Source organism: Perognathus longimembris, unplaced genomic scaffold, assembly GCF_023159225.1.
Source record: "Perognathus longimembris pacificus isolate PPM17 unplaced genomic scaffold, ASM2315922v1 HiC_scaffold_5272, whole genome shotgun sequence".
NCBI classification, from domain to species: Eukaryota; Metazoa; Chordata; class Mammalia; order Rodentia; family Heteromyidae; genus Perognathus; species Perognathus longimembris.
In genome coordinates this window covers 15,316-32,531 of record NW_025960681.1, presented here as the reverse complement: position 1 = coordinate 32,531, position 17,216 = coordinate 15,316, and the positions used below count along the sequence as shown (strand labels likewise).

General features: G+C 41.5%; 1 protein-coding gene across 1 annotated transcript; it reads right to left on the bottom strand.

Moving 5' to 3' along the window:
- Positions 1–8,196: 8,196 nt before the first annotated feature.
- On the bottom strand, positions 8,197–14,762 carry LOC125345065 (spermatogenesis-associated protein 7-like). The gene is made up of 3 exons (XM_048337312.1): positions 14,599–14,762; positions 11,153–11,224; positions 8,197–8,549 (listed from the first exon to the last, which is right to left on the bottom strand). Exons 1-3 carry the CDS (start codon positions 14,636–14,638, stop codon positions 8,416–8,418), a joined length of 246 nt encoding a protein of 81 aa, XP_048193269.1. The 5' UTR covers positions 14,639–14,762; the 3' UTR covers positions 8,197–8,415.
- Between the last annotated feature and the right edge of the window lie 2,454 nt (positions 14,763–17,216).

Sequence of the window (17,216 nt, the reverse complement as noted above, 5' to 3'; positions counted from 1 at the left end):
TAAGAATTACATTTAATTACAGTCACTTATGCATTTTTTTGCTGAAAGATTATTTGATGCTTAACAACAACAACAATGAAGATAAAAATAAGGGAGAAAGACAACAAGGTGTGAATGCTCTTATACTTTCTAATAACCAGATAAATGAAGACATCAGATCATGGGATCTGCAGAGAGACAGATGCTTTAATTAACACATCCTGGGGGCTGGGGATATAGCCTAGTGGCAAGAGTGCCTGCCTCGGATACATGAGGCCCTAGGTTCGATTCCCCAGCACCACATATACAGAAAACGGCCAGAAGCGGCGCTGTGGCTCAAGTGGCAGAGTGCTAGCCTTGAGTGGGAAGAAGCCAGGGACAGTGCTCAGGCCCTGAGTCCAAGGCCCAGGACTGGCCAAAAAAAACAAAAAAAAACACATCCTGGTGTGCAGTCTGAGACAGGGAGAGCAGGGGAGGTCTTTTCTCATTGCAATTGGTGTCCGTTCATGGTAGAATTACTCTTGGTGTCAGTTTACCTCCTATGTTGGATTCTAGTGTTGAATAAGGAAAGTAAAGTGGGTAGATGCCTTCATCCACTTATCAGAGCAAACCTATAAACACAAAGTGATGTGTGGCACCTGATGGCAGCCACGGTGGGAAATCAATCCTTCTGCCTCTGTCTGTGTCTGGTCTCTGCAGTAGAGAAAAGGGGGGGAAATGGCCATGCTGTTGACTGACAGTTCCTCAGTCCTCCCTAAAGGTGGCCATGGATCACCAAAGGATCCTGGGGGAATCTGCAGGGACACCAGACAAGCTGTGTAGAGAACCTGGCAGCTGAGCCACCTTCCTAGAAGAAGAAAGCAAATGACCACGCAGTGAGCACAATGCAACAGGTATTACGCTCAGGGCTTTTTCTCATTCATCTTCCACACAAGCCCATGGGGAAAGCATCCCTCTCTTCATTTTATTAGAAGGAAATTTAAAGATCACCAAGCTGTTAAGTACAAGCTGGAGTTGGAAACCATTTCTCTTCATCCCTAGAGCACAGCCTGCTCAGTGAAAGAAAATCTGATCTCAAAATAGGTCTGACTCCATGAATGTTCTACTTAGGCAAGTGGTCTAGAAAGGTATACTTCAATTATTCTGATTGATAATTGTATTTTCTTAGGTTATAAAAATTCAGATCATGCCCTGGGAAGAATCACAAGTTAGTTATGCCTAGTAGTTGAGAATTATGTGGGGTTAGGGGGCTCAAAAGCCTTGATCCATTCTTATATTTTTAAACCAAGTCAATGCATCACATCTCTCTTCATCCTGGAGTTGTACAAACACATCTTTTCCTCTCTAACTTTGTTCTTGGACTGTTAGATGATTATATGCTGGCAATGGTCACTCGGGAACAGACAAACATCCCATTATCAGAATTACCAGAGTGCAAAACTAGGTGAGAACCTGGGAGAACACCCAAGAAGAATGAGTTAGACACAGGCATGGGCAGTAGAATTTCTTCTCTTGGGCATATAAAGAACACTCATGTGCCCAGTGGAACACTCATTACAAAATACTTACACCTGAGATGTAGTCAAGATGGCCTCTGTGGCTCTGGAAAGAGATTCCTCTTTCAATACAGCTTTTACTTGATTATACTTATAAATGTCTCTGTTATGATGGCATACATTTATCTGGTACATTTTCGCTGAGCACTTAAATTTGAAATATTAACAAAGCATCACATAGGGTTCACACACACACACACGTACACACACGTACACACACACACAAGCTACAATCCATGGATGTACTTGAAAAAATGCTGGCCCACATTATTGAGACATCTCAAAATACTAATGTCAACAGCCTGACTGAATTTTATTATTAGAATTTGCCAATTTTTTATGAACATTGGGATAAAAATGTTTCTGTGAATTACTCTCTCATAGTGTTTAGACATGTGCCAAGAGACTTGATTTCAGAAATATTTATTTTCAGTTGCAAATGAAGTGCAAATAAATATTTGTAGAGAGAGGCAGGGAGTTAGAGAGGATAGGAGAAGATAGGCTGGCTCCGTAGGCATCAGGTAAACTTCCCAAATTATCTCCAGATGTTCATAGGAAGCTAAAAAGAATAAAAAGCAATATTGAAGACAGCTAAGCCTCGCCTTCTCTGTACATTCCATGTTGAACCATAAATCCTCCACGAGGCACTTACAAAATGCAATCCTGCGAGGACTGGGGAGGAAAGACAGAAGTCCTGTGGAATGTTCCAGTAAGAAACAGCAGAGTAACGGCCATCTATGGGCCAGGTGAGGAATAAAATGAAGGGTGAGACTTACGGCAGTAGGGGGGAAAAAAGCTGAATGAGAATGAGAGAAATGGTAGAAGGGAGGAAGAGATAGAAATGAATAACCACACACTAAGGAAAATCAAAGACAGAATTGGATGGTCAAAACAGAACACTGCTTAAGGAAACTATTAGAACAGTATGTAAGATAGATTCTGAGTACAGAGTCATGAAATCCTTTCCTCAAATGCTTAGATCTTGGAAGAAGGAAAGACTTTACTTGTCCGGGTTTCTGTTAATATCTCCACTCAATACATAAGCAAACTGAGGCCCAGAGAGCTAAGTAAACCTATTAGCACATCTTTTTCAATGGCTCTGACCAGAACATAGGGAAACAAGCCAGAGAGCTTTTTGTATCATTCACTGTGAGGTTATTTTCACTCTCCATTCTTACAGAGATGTTGTCACATGAAGTGTCTGATAGGAGGGTTCCTGGGCTACAAGGGGAGATAGTCACATCCAGAAAGACAACACTGCTGTGTGCCCTGTGATGGTTGACAAAGGGACAGACCAGGCCAGACGCATACACTGTGAAGCCATTGACAGGCTTCTGAAAGAGGCAGAATAGACAACATTGTGTGTTTGGATGGTCAGTGAGACAGTTGATGACCATCAGGAGATTTCACTTGCAGATTCTTTCAACTTGACCAAGAGCATAGACGAAGGGCTTTCTGCACTAAAAACGCAAAGTTGGAAGAAGGTAAAACAGGAATCATATTCAGGAGGCAAAGCCTGGACTTTACAGTGAGGGTGGTGACAAGTTAGAGGGGCCCCAAGGAGCTAGTGCAGATCAGGGAATCAAGGGTTGGGCGAAGGCATGCTCACTGGTGATGAGGCAGAGGAAGCTGGCTACCTAGCCTGGCTTCTGGGCCCTCAGCAACTCCATCAACTCCCAGGGGCCTTCTCTGTAGAATGGGTAGTCCTCGTCCACTTCCTTGGAGTTATTGCTCAGAAAAGAATAAAAATGTTCAAAAGGCACTTGGTAAATATGAAGTGCTGTACAAATGGCAATAATAATGTCAACTTTTATTTAACATCTTCATTAGGGACTTGGAGTGGAGCAGGCAGGCTGTTAATGAAATCTACAGAGAGTCCTAAATTGAGCAGTGCTGCAAACAGCACCATTTGGACAAGCAAATACCCAAGGGATTTGAGTGCAAATCTCTGGAATTGAAGGTTTGGTCCCCTTTCAGCCATCCAAGTTCTCTGCTCAGGGGGATAAGCTAGGAAAAAATCAATCTGGGCCTCCTGCTCCTTCTTCTCCTCCTCCTCTCCTTCTCCTGCTGCTCTTCCTTGTCCTCCTCGTCCTCCTCCTTCTCCTTCCTAGCCTCCTCCCCCCTTATCCAGGTTTATCTGGATAAACATGGAGGCTGGGAAAGTTCTTCCAGAAGCCATCCAAGGACAGCAAGGTGGGTTGCGAAAACCTCATCCTAAGTTTGAGGGATGCTTCCTCACATTTAGGGAGTTCAATGGGGTTCGTTATATTATTTGGTCTCTCTGAGAAAATGACAATGTTTCCCTGATGAGATGGACCTTCCAGCCACGGGGACCTGGACAGAAACAAGCTCTATGGGCTTCTGCTCTTAAAGCCAACAAGCACACAACCCTAAGCCTACAATTGGTCCTTCGCATGCACCAAGACCAAAATATCAAATATCAGCCGTGAGAGCCTGTAGGAAACCCATAGAAGCCTTTTCTGATTATCATACAAAGCACTTAGTCCTTGATCTATGCTGAGGCAGAAGCATGGAGTGGGCCTGGCCTTCATGAAATCCTTGATTACCTTCTCAGCCTCCCCTTCTCACCACCCATGGCTGTCACTCTAGCCTCTTGACTCCATGCACAGGTGTCTCTCCACTTCCCCCTTGCCTGGGTCAGTCCACTATCTTTGAGGCTTAGCTATCTGCTCAAGACTCTGCACTTTCAACTTTCATAAACCCACTACGCATTGTACCTCTTCCTCAGAGATCCTGATTGTCCACTGCTTTTTCAGTGCCAGTACCATGAAGAGGATATGATGTGAAATGAGACAGACATGGATTCCCCACTCCACAGAAGAGGCAGTGGCCTGCAAACCTAGTTATACTTTAGACACACAAGGAAAACTTCTTAAAAGTATTATTAGCCTCTCAAGTGTAGTTGGAGATCTCTGGCCTTCTTTCATTTGCAGATGTACCATTCCTATCTCTACCTTTAGGTTCGGATTGTATTCTCTTTGTGTATGTCTATCTATCTCTGTGTTCCAATGCCCGCCCCCCCCCCCCGGCCTTGTTTATAAGGACACACTCACATGGGAATAGGACCCACCCTAATAACCTCATCTCAATCTACTCACAAATGACATGTTTACAAATAAGGTGATATTTCCAGTTAAGATTTCAACATCTTTGGAAAGGACACACTTCCATCTCTAGTAAGTTAGTTGGATATTTCTTCATATGCTAGAATGAGGAAAGGGGAGAGAACAAGCCTTAATAATCTTGGTTGAGTGGGATGTGCTCTTAGGCTGGTTCATAATTCTGTGTTTTAACTGAACTTCCATCTGAATTTCTGCCAGTAGCTCTTTACTAAGCAAAAATGCATAGAGTAGGCCTGAATCCTTTGCAAAATGGTGAATTGGCAAATATCATCTACCATCTCTTCTCCCAAGGTGCCTTGTATATATTCCAGTTCTTAACTGGTCATAAGGAAGCTGGTTGGCTGCTATATGAACAGGGAAAATGAAGCTTCTGTATAAGAATCTGCATGACATCTTATGGCATTGACCTCTTAGAAGCACTGAAATTAAATAACCCTTTTTAAAAATAAACATAAGCAGGATGGCTCACATCAGTAACCCAAGCTCTTGGGAAACTGAGGCAGGGGCATCACAAGTTTAACGCCAACCTAGTCTATATAGGCTAACCCAATTTTAGTTTTTTAAAAAGAAACAGGGCTGGGGATATAGCCTAGTGGCAAGAGTGCCTGCCTCGGATACACGAGGCCCTAGGTTCGATTCCCCAGCACCACATATATAGAAAAGGCCAGAGGTGGCGCTGTGGAATTGAACTCAGGGCTTCATGTATATGAGGCAAGCACTCTTGCCATTAGGCCATACTGCCAGCTCCCAGCCCTCACATTTTTAACATTTATTTTGAAAATTTTACTTACTTAAAAATGTAAGCATCAGAATCTGGAACCAACCCAGATGCCCCTCAGTAGATGAATGGATCAGGAAAATGTGGTACATATATACAATAGAATTTTGTGCCTCTATCAGAAAGAATGACATTGTCCCATTTGTAAGGAAATAGAAGGACTTGGAAAAAGTTATACTAAGTGAAGTGAGCCAGACCCAAAGAAACATGGACTCTATGGTCTCCCTTATAGGGAATAATTAGCACAGGTTTAGGCAAGTCACAGAAGAGGATCACAAGAGCCCAACAGCTATACCCTTATGAACACATAAGATGATGCTAAGTGAAATGAACTCCATGTTATGGAAACGATTGTTATATCACAGTTGTAACTACTTTCAACGTGCCATGTGTAACTGTAGCTTCTATTATTGATGATCCTCTTGTATCCCCTTCCTGTGGTTGTACCTGCACTATCTCTGTATCTTATCTGAGTACATTGTAAACCGTGTATACTGGTATTAGAACTAGGAATTGAAAGGGAATACCAAAATCGAGAGACACAGGGTTAAAAAAAAGACCAACAGGGGGCTGGGGATATGGCCTAGTGGCAAGAGTGCTTGCCTCGTATACATGAGGCCCTGGGTTCAATTCCCCAGCACCACATATACAGAAAACGGCCAGAAGTGGTGCTGTGGCTCAAGTGGCAGAGTGCTAGCCTTGAGCAAAAAGAAGCCAGGGACAGTGCTCAGGCCCTGAGTCCAAGCCCCAGGACTGGGCCAAAAAAAAAAAAAAAAAGACCAACAACTACAAAAGCAATACTTGCAAAACTGTGTGGTGTAAATGAACTGAACAACAACTGAAAGGGGGAGGGGGGGAAGGGGAATGAGGGACGAGGTAACAAACAGTACAAGAAATGTATCCAATGCCTAATGTATGAAACTGTAACCTCCCTGTAATTCAGTTTGATAATAAATACAAAAAAAGTAAGCATCATAAAATATACTAAAAAATTTAAAATTTTAGTTCTTCAAATGAGAAAAATAAGTCATTGGGAAATAGAGGTAGGTTCACTGTCCCAGTCTGGGCTACATAGAAGGACCCTGTCTAAAAAAAAAATTAAAATAAAAGTGAAATTAGCAAAAAAAACCAAAAACCAAAAAACTAGTGAAATTGAAGTAAGGCCCATAGTTATTAGTATTGTATTAATATCCTGGTTTTAATAGTTATTATTATGGGTCTTAAAATTTTTAGGGGGGTTTAGGGAAAGGGTATATAATAATTATACCTTTTATTTTTTAACCTTGTTGTTACTAAAACTTATTCCAGAATATTTTAAAAGAAAATATGAGGTGTAGCTTAGATGTAGAAAGTTTGTTTCACAGGTATGAGGCCCTGAGTTTGGTCCACAACACTATGAGGAAAAAGAACCAGCCACAGACAGGGGAAAATACTTATAAAACATGTATCAGATGCAAGACCTGCATTTTTAGTATGTAAAGAGCTCATAACTTACCATTACAGAAACAAAAACAATCTATTTTAAAAAGTGGACAAAAGATTTAAATAGAAGACCAACGAACCAATAAGGCTGCATCATTAGGCATCAGGGTCTCTGGAAGCTCAAACAATGAAGAGCTACTATGACATGTCCCCTGCCATGGCTAACAAGGACCACCGCCAGCAGGTGTTGGTGGGGATGAGGAAGCAATGGGAATGCAAAGCAGTGCAGGAACTCTGGACGAGTTTGGCCTCCTCTTGTAAGGTTAAATGTACACTTGCCATAATATTACTGCACAGTTCCACTCAAGCAAATATAGAAACAGCTTCACAGGTTATCTGTGGATATTTATAACAGCTTTATTCCCAGCATCCAAAAGTGAGCCAAAACAATCTGGTGTTCACCAGTCGGTGAATTAATAAACAGATGATGTCAGGTTCATTAAATGGGATACTACTTAGTAATAAAAGGAAGACATACTGATAAACACAACAACATGGGTTAGTCTTAAAGGAATAATGCTGCCTGAAAGAAGTGATTGTATTTACATGAAAGTATAGAAGAGGTTAAAACTAGCAACTGTGAAGATTAGTGGCTTCCAGGGATCTGAGGGAGGGGGACTTACTGCAAAAGATAAGAACTGATAAGGACTGATTTTTCTGTAAAGGGTCAGAGGGCAAGCAAAGGCTTTGCAGGGTGCCACAGTCTGTCACAAGCAGTCAGCTCTGCCTGTTAGTTCAAAAGTGGACACAGGTATGTAAAAGAATGAGCATGGCTGTGTCTATGAACTGTTATATCTGAATTTCATATTACTTTCACATGTCACAAACTATTGTTATTTTATCTTTTTTTAACCTTTAAAATATAAACATTGTCCTTAGTTCATATTGTACAAAAACAGGTGGCAGGAGAATCTGGCCTAAATAGAGTCAAATGATTCTAGTTTGAGAGTGTAATTATAGTAATGATTATAAACATACATTTTTCAAAATAGTTAACTGATTATGTACTTATATTTAGATAAAAATGTAAAAAAGAAAAACAGTAGCCAATATCTTCTTTGTGTGACTTTCAAAGTAGATTTGAAAACAAAGAAGTGACTATAAACATTAAATTCAATAGCCAGCTAGGTGTGGTGTTGTACATTGATAATTTTACCACTCAGGAGGCTGAGGCAGGAGAATTGCAAGTTTAAAGCCTACCTGGGCTACAAGGAAAAAAATGTAAATAGAAAGGAAAAAAAAGTGGCATCTAATGACAAAATAATAATTCTAACACACAAAATTAAATAGTGTAGGCATTATAGAGATTTCAAATATAGTAAAAAAACACAAACAAAACCCCCAGTGTTCTGAGTCTGTGCCACAGACACAGTCAATGGTTGGTATCCCACTATACCAGAGACAAATCCTCCTATAAAATAATTTTTGCCAAAGATTTATTTTGGGGAGTCAAAAAGCTGGTGGGGGGAGTGGGGTGTCAAATTGGGCACAGAAAGTTCACATTTACACTTTTACCTTTGGCTGAAAGGATTTTATTATAGTGAACAGCCATGTGATTCTTGACCAGCTGGAGAGTGGTTAGTCTGAGAGAAGAGGAGTCAGTGCAAAAAGCTAAAAATTAAAACATATTTAATCATTATATACTTAAAATGAATACATTAATAATCACAAGATAAGTTACTTCTTACAAAATGTTGTGAAATTAAACCACAGTGATAGTGAAACTCTGCCTCGGTGAGGCTGAGTGCCTGCTAGCTCGAATCTTGCACTGCTAACACTGATGAGCTATGACTACTTGGGTTCAAAGCCTTGCAAGGCCCAAGAGTTTGGGGGAAAAGACTCTAGAAGCAACCTATTATTACCTTAAAATTTCTTTCTTTTTAATATATCTCATTCATAACTAAAGATTTTTTGCTACTTGCTTGATTTTAAAATATTAACATGCTAATCCTCAATCAATCCACAGAAATTAGGAAATTTAACAAATCTTATACCACAAAAACTTATACAAAGATTTCATTCTGAGGGCAAATTTCTAGTTTCTCAACTGGAAACAGTATCTACAAATCTGTTTAGTAGAGTTCTTTTTTTTTTTTTTTTTTTTTTTTTGCCAGTCCTGGGCCTTGGACTCAGGGCCTGAGCACTGTCCCTGGCTTCCTTTTTGCTCAAGGCTAGCACTCTGCCACTTGAGCCACAGTGCCACTTCTGGCCATTTTCTACGTATGTGGTGCTGAGGAATTGAACCCAGGGCTTCATGTATACAAGGCAAGCACTCTTGCCACTAGGCCATATTCCCAGCCCATTAGTAGAGTTCTTTAAATGTAGTAGGGCTATCTTAAAACAAATACCATAAAAATCACATGGCATGAAACTTTTTGACCTTCAAACTGTTGGAAGAAAGCACACATATAAAACTGTGGATAGGGGCTGGGGATATGGCCTAGTGGCAAGAGTGCTTGCCTCGTATACATGAAGCCCTCGGTTCGATTCCCCAGCACCACATATATAAAAATTGGCCAGAAGTGGCGCTGTGGCTCAAGTGGCAGAGTGCTAGCCTTGAGCAAAAGGAAGCCAGGGACAGTGCTCAGGCCCTGAGTCCAAGGCCCAGGACTGGCAAAAACACACACACACACACAAAAAACCTGTGGATATAATTTCTTTGTAGTGCTGGGGATCAAACCCAGGGACTTGCACATACTAGGCAACAGACATATTTGCTTTCAATGTTTTCTGAGAATACATACATATAGGCAAGAGCTAGAACGGCATGTAGCGACAGAAAATTTTGTGATTTTTCAATACTGAGCCTCAGTCTCCCCTCCCAAATCTATAACTCTATCACTTTTTAAATCATTTCTTCTGGGGAAAGTCTTTTTGTTTTTGTTTTTCCTTTTTCAGGACCTCCTCAAGTTTACTCAGCTTGCTCAGCTGGTGCTCTACCATTTGAGTCACACCTCCAGTACATCTATGCATAATATAAGCATAGGCAATAATTGTGAACTTTATTATCATTAAAAGTATTTGTTGAGTGAATACCACTTACCAAGCATTGCTCCAAGCTTTTTAAATGTAAAAACTCTTTATCTAGTCATGATTATAACCATTTATTAGAAACCAAGGCACTAAAATATAAACTACATTGCTGGCTACATTGCTAATAAAGGACACTATGTTTGGCTGTGAACTGTTGCACCCCCATTCTTTTTTTTTTTTTTTTTTGGCCAGTCCTGGGGCTTGGACTCAGGGCCTGAGCACTGTCCCTGGCTTCTTCCTGCTCAAGGCTAGCACTCTGCCACTTGAGCCACAGCGCCGCTTCTGGCCGTTTTCTGTATATGTGGTGCTGGGGAATCGAACCTAGGGCCTCGTGTATCTGAGGCAGGCACTCTTGCCACTAGGCTATATCCCCAGCCCTGCACCCCCATTCTGACAACTACTACATCTACACAAGCTCTGCACATACACTAAAGAAAGCTAGCCAACATTACATACTATTCTTCATCCTACTATCTATCTATACCTTAGTATGTATATATATTTTAAGTCTAGTTTCAGAAATTTTAGGCTTATTTTTCAAAATTTATGATCCTGGTGTGTGCTCTGCCTCTCCATATACACTGTAGTACAAAAAGTGAGTCACTGAAAATGTGCCCTATACTTCTTATTTGGAAAAAATACTGTCAAAGATTATTCATAGAAATAAGGACAAAGGGTTTCCATTATTGTGCCTAAAACCCAGGCTTATAACTTAATACAAAAATTCAAAGATAACATTAAAGTTTTACTTTGGAGGCTTTAAAATATTAATCTATAATAGGACCTAGAAATCCAGTTGGAAAAAGAAGTCTACAACATTCACGTAGGATAAATTCAAGTTCTCTCTTTCTCTGCACAGCTGTTCCTTCCCAGGGCTGTCTTTAACACAATACCTACCATCTTAACAAGGTAGCCCTGCTCTGACAGGGTAGTCTGGTGGTAAAGCAGACTACGGACTACAGACTGCAGTTGGCAGGCAGCAGTCAACATTCAGGACATAGTAATAGTTCAAAATAATGAACTCTTAAATTTCTCTAAACAATTCTTTTGATATTTAATATAATAATGTCAAGTCAAAATACCCATTAAATAAAGTAATTGATTCATTATGTACTATAGTTTGCCAATATAGGAAACAAAACATCTTTTACCAGAGCTAGAAGTTTAAGTACAGTACTTACCATTACTTTTGGTGCTCAAGTGTCCTTTAAATATACATGGTGGACCATATTTGGGAAGGACAGGGGTTCTGACTTTTAAGAAGAAAACAAAAAAATAAGAATTAGGATAATGAAATACAAAACCAATATTAACTATTCCAAAAACAAGAAAATCTGTCTTTAAGTGGTCATCAAAAATTTTTATTCAATCATTTTACTAGCCAGCAATAATATGTTGGATATGAAAATTCGGTGGTAATGAATTGAGGTTTTCTGTTTTAAGAAGTTATTATAAAACATCTCACCTTCAGGGGCTGGGAATGTGGCTTAATGATAGAGTACTTGCCTAGCATGCATGAAGCCCTGGGTTCGATTCCTCAGCACCACATAAACAGAAAAAGCCAGAAGTGGTGTTGTGGCTCAAGTGGTAGAATGCTACTCTTGAGCACAAGAAGTTCAGGGACAGTGCTCAGGTCCTGACTTCAAGCCTCAAGACTGGCAAAAAAACAAAAAAACAAAACTCACCTTCAGACTTCCATTTCACTGGCACTCACGTGTGTGTGTGTGTGTGTGTGTGTGTGTGTGTGTGTAGTGGTTTTGTTATTATGTTTTTTTCCTTTCTGTTTGTTGGTCATGGGGCTTGAACTCAGGGCCTAGGTGCTGTTCCTGAGCACTTTTGCTCAAGGCCAGTGAGTCCTCTACCACTTCCGGTTTTCTAGTGGTTAACTTAAGAGTCTCAGAGATTTGTCTGTCTGGGCTGGATTTCAGGCATGAGCCACAAGTGCCCGGGTTTTCTTTTTTTGGTGGAATCTTGCCATCTTGCTGTGTGGCCCGCATTGGTCCTGAATGCCGATTCCTAACTAAGGAATATAGGAATATATAAAAAGAACTCTAGTAATAGATAACCATCTCCTCTAAAAGAAGACTTCAATCTGTCAGACTACATAGGATTCTGGAAAAGTACAAATAGAACTGATCATAAAATAATTTTTCTCCAAAAAGTGATTGAATTTGTAATTACAATTTTCAAAACAGCACAAAGTTGCGAAATTAACATACAAAGCACAAATATTGTGCTATTAAGACCTTTTTGTCTGTGAGTATGGGAGTGGGAGAGCGTGCCAGAGATCAAACGCTGTGCCAAGGAAGAGCCAACTACTCTATCTCTATGCTATATCTCCAACACCAGCGGTAAAATGCCTGCAAGCTTGTTATATAAGATGGGCGCTTAACAACTATAAAGATGCTGAAAGGATACATTCCAAGTCTAGTAGAGATGTGAAAAATGTGGAAGACAAAGAAAGACAAGAACAGTAAAATCCAAATGCAGAATGAGAAAGCGGAAGTGTTGCTGAAGGGGTAGAGTGCCAGTCTTGAGTGAAAAAGCCAAGCAAGAGTGCCAGGCTTGCTGAGCACCCGTGACTCATACCTGTAATACTAGTTACTCAGGAGGCTGGCTGAGATTTGAGGATCATGGTTGAATGCCAGCCCCGGCAGGAATGTCCATGAGATGTTGATCTCCAATTAATTACAAAAAAATTGTCGGACATGGAGCTATGGCTCAGGTGGTAGAGCACTGGCCTTGAGCAGAAAAGTTCAGCACCCAGGCCCTCATCAAGCCCAGGACTAGCACCAAGGAAAAAAAGTATCTGGCTAAGTTCAAGCCTGAGTACAGGCACAAAATCTTAGCCCGGGTGGATGCAGTAGCGCTGAGCCCACTGGGCATAGAAGCCAGTTCTGGTAAGCCATGATGGCTGAATCAGGAATGACCCATGTCCAGCCACTGAGAATTAATCCTGGGATGCTTGCTGGACCGATTAGGGAAGATGCTCTTTGTGTCCAGCTTGCTATGCTCAATGTAGGATCTAAGTAAGTTCGGTAGGCCATCTTGTACTGGGAAAGGTGAACCTGCCTGGGAACAAAGCCTGAACATAAGATAGAAACATTTCTGGTAACTGAGTTCTTGGAGCCAGCTATGTTTGAAGCTCTACCTTCCCTAAACTTTTCTTCTTTTTTTTTTTTGTTTTTTTGTTGGTGTGAGACCCAGACTCAAATTCAGTACTTGACGCTTTGCTCAATGGCTGGTATTGTACCAGCTGAGCTATAACTCCATCTCTGAACTTAACTATACATAAGCCAAAAAATTCCCATTTTATCTCAACCCCGTTTTAGTTCGATTTCTTCACTGTTAGTCAAAATGTTTATTGCATTCTGTCAGATACTGTTCTAAGATTTATATACTGTGCTCGTAAAGATTCATTTAACCCTTACAGCTCTGTAAGCACTATCATTCTCTTCACTTTATAACTGAGGGTTGATAAAACTCAAAGAAGTTAAACTTGTAACTTGTCAAGATTACATGACTACAGTATGATTCAAGATCTGATCCCAGGTAAATCTGGTTCGTGAGCACTACCTTGGCCAATAAAAATTGCTAGTACTTGAACAACGGAACCATGCTCTATTATTATATGAAACAGATTTAGGTGTCTGAGATCTTAACTGTAATTCCATTTTAATAGAAGCAAATGTTTTACTCAAGGTGAAGAAAAGGAATATAAAGTATAAACAGAGAAGTTAGAAAGAATGAAAGGAAGGCAGAGAGTTAGTGATACTGTCTTGGATGGAACAAATCCTAATGCTCCTTCCTCTTGCATTACATTAGTGTAGTGACTATATCCTGATTGGACTCAGAATGATATAAAATGGCATGGAAAAGTAGTCTCAAACTAAATGCCAGGAAAAAAGAACACCATCCTTCAAATATGCATGGACTAAAAACATGTCCTTGAGACTGACGGTTTTGCCAGGATAGTGAAATCCTTCATTATTTTAATCAATGGTTATATATTGAAGGCATATACAACTCATATTCAAAGCAAGACCTAATTCAAGGAATCCGCTAGCGGCTTGATTTAAAGGCAATTTAAATAGATAACTTTGAACAGGGGGGAGGGTATGTGCTGATTCGATCAAGTTGGTTCCTCTGCTTGGGGGCTCTGGAGGTTTTTTTTTTTTTGTTTTTTTTTTTGTTTTTGGCCAGTCCTGGGCCTTGGACTCAGGGCCTGAGCACTGTCCCTGGCTTCTTCCCGCTCAAGGCTAGCACTCTGCCACTTGAGCCACAGCGCCGCTTCTGGCCGTTTTCTGTATATGTGGTGCTGGGGAATCGAACCTAGGGCCTCGCGTATCCGAGGCAGGCACTCTTGCCACTAGGCTATATCCCCAGCCCCTGGAGGTTTTGATAAAGGCCGCGCGACCCCAAGTTCTCAAGAGAGGGGGTCCTGGTGTCAGGGCGACAACATCACGGGCAGGAAGCGAACCTGCAGACCTGCAAGCAGGACCTCTGACAGTGCCAGACGCCCTGGCAGCCGCGGGCCCCGAGCATCACTAGAGGCGACACCGGCCCCGTGGCGCGCGCGGGGCCCGGGCCTCGAGCCCCACCGCTCCGACCCGAGGCTGCCTTTTACCTCTCCGGCTGCCGTCCATGTTTAGTCCTCTCGCAGCCATCGTGGGGACACGCTGGGTCCCCTCGGGTCCTTCCCCCGGCCGGGCCCTACCCCCCCTGCAATGGTGGCGTGGAAAGGAGGAGTCGGCAGCGGCCCGGGACACCGATGCCCGTCCGGTTGCTAAGGGCGGGTTCCTCGGCGTGGAATTGTGACGTCACGACGCAGGCAGGACAGACGTTTCCAGGACCACGCCCCTCGCGGGGGGGGGTTGGGGGCGGGCGCGGGAATCTAGGGTCCGAGCGGAGCTGCTAGTACCGGTGGACACAGCGAGCAGGAAGATGCCCCGGTGCCCGCCGGGAAGATGCCCCGGTGCCCGCTGGGAAGATGGCCGCTGCCAATCCTTCTGTCAGACTCCAAGTCACCAGCACCTGGCTGGCCTTGTACCTGCGGGGAGAAGGCGCGCTTTCATCTGGATCCCAGGGGAAGGAAAAAAAACAACAACCACAAAAAGCCAAATGGACACGTGGAACCTGAGGCTGGGGTGACGCTTAGCCAGTTCCACAATAACTGCATTTCAAAGCCACCTGGGAGCTTTGGGATGCGTGAACAACCTTAGGGATGGAAAAACAACCCAGCCACCTGCGGATGGACGTCTTAATTCTTAACCTCTATGACCAGTTCCAAGTAATTTTGCTTCCTTAGCCGCTCACCTGTCCCCCGTGCTCCTTTTTTTTTTTTTTTTTTTTAAATTTTAAGGCCTCAATCTATTTATTTTTGTGATGGTTGAGCTTTTCGTGGCTTTCTACAATGATCAGAAAAGTTTTTCCTCTCCCCTACTCACCATTACTTTAAATTCCTTTTTAGGATACGAAGCCTTTTTTGTTCTACCATTAGCAAATTTAAAAAAAGAGCTTGCCTATAACAGACTTCCTGTAAGCATTTGTTCAATTGAATTACTGCTGAAGCCTAAAGGGTATACCACACCAAGGGTGGGGAGGGGAGGTAAAACAATAATTAGATTCTGGTGAAAGTGAGGCGAAACTCCTGTTATAAAAATAGATTTGGAAATAACATTTGCTGTGAAGTAGGAAAAGGGCTTCATGATTGGGGAAGTGCGGGAGAAGAAGGATTCTGAAGATGGCGTTGTCTGCTGTTCAATTTTTGCTGAAACCATCCTTATTTCATTATTTCCCTTCAAAGTAGCATTTTTTTTGGTTCCACTTCTTTCACTAATGTGTGTGTAGTAGGACTTATTTTTTTCAATCTTCGCAGCATATTGTAAGTGCAATTTAAATATTATTATTATTTTTTTATTTTTTTGCCAGTCCTGGGGCTTAAACTTAGGGTCTGAGTACTGTCCCTGGCTTCTTTTTGCTTAAGACTAGTACTCTACCACTTGAGCCACAGCACCACTTCTGGCTTTTTCTGTATATGTGGTGATAAGGAATTGAACCCAGGGTTTCATGTATGTGAGGCAAGCACTCTACCTCTAGGGTCATATTCCCAGCCCAATTATTATTATTGCTGCTACTACTATTATTATTATTGATGTGAGACTTGAACTCGAATTCAAGGCCTGTGCATTGTCCCTGAGCTTTTTTTTTTTTTTTTTTTTTTTTCTCAAGGCTAGGGCTCTACCACTTTGAGTCACAGCCCTACTTCTGGTTTTCTGGTGGTTATTATATATTATATGCTATAAGAATCTCCTGGGCTTTACTGGTAGGGCTTGCTTAGAACCTAGATCCTCATATCTCAGCCTCCTGAATAGTTAGGATTATAGGTGTGAGCCACCAGTGCCAGCTTTAATTTTTTTCTTTCCTCTATGTAGGTACATACATACATACATAGGTATGTCCATACATATGTGCATATGTACATGCATGTGTACATGAGGGAAAAATCTTTTTTACTGGCTATTTTCAGGAGATAATCCATGATGATTTTTTTGGGGGGGCCCTGGGGCTTGAACTCATGGCCTGGGCACTCCCCTGGGATTTTTCATTCAAGACTACTGCTCTGTCACTTTGAGCCACAGCACTACTTCTGGTTTTCTGGTGGTTAATTGGAAATAAGAGTCTCATGGACTTTCCTACCTGGCCTGGCTTTCAAACACTATCCAAAATCTCAGCCTCCTGAATAGCTAGGTTTACAGTGTGAGCCACTGGTGCCCAGTAAGAGCCATGATCTTAAGCCTACACATCCATCTTGGTATGCCATGTAAGTTCCCAAGAATATTCTTCCATTGGGGGAACACCACTAGTTGCAATGATCTTGAGAAAAAACATTCCAAATACATTTTCTTGGTATATAAGCATATCTTTCATGTTCAGAAACCATTCCAATGTTATGTCTTTTGCTATTTATGTTTAGAAATTGATAAAACTTTATTTTGGAAGAAACATTGATCTCCCTAATGAATTAACATATGAAAGATTGGGTTTCTCTTTTTGTCTTAGTTGAAAATAAGCTCAAAACTAAGATTTGGGTTTGGTTGTGATATACTTATCAACCACTATAATATTTTTTTTAATTTATCTTTTTCATTCCCTTTCCTGGGAATGTGGCTATTATTATTATTATTTTTATTTGCCAGTCCTGGGGCTTGAGCTCAGGGCCTGGGCACTGCCTCTGCACCACTT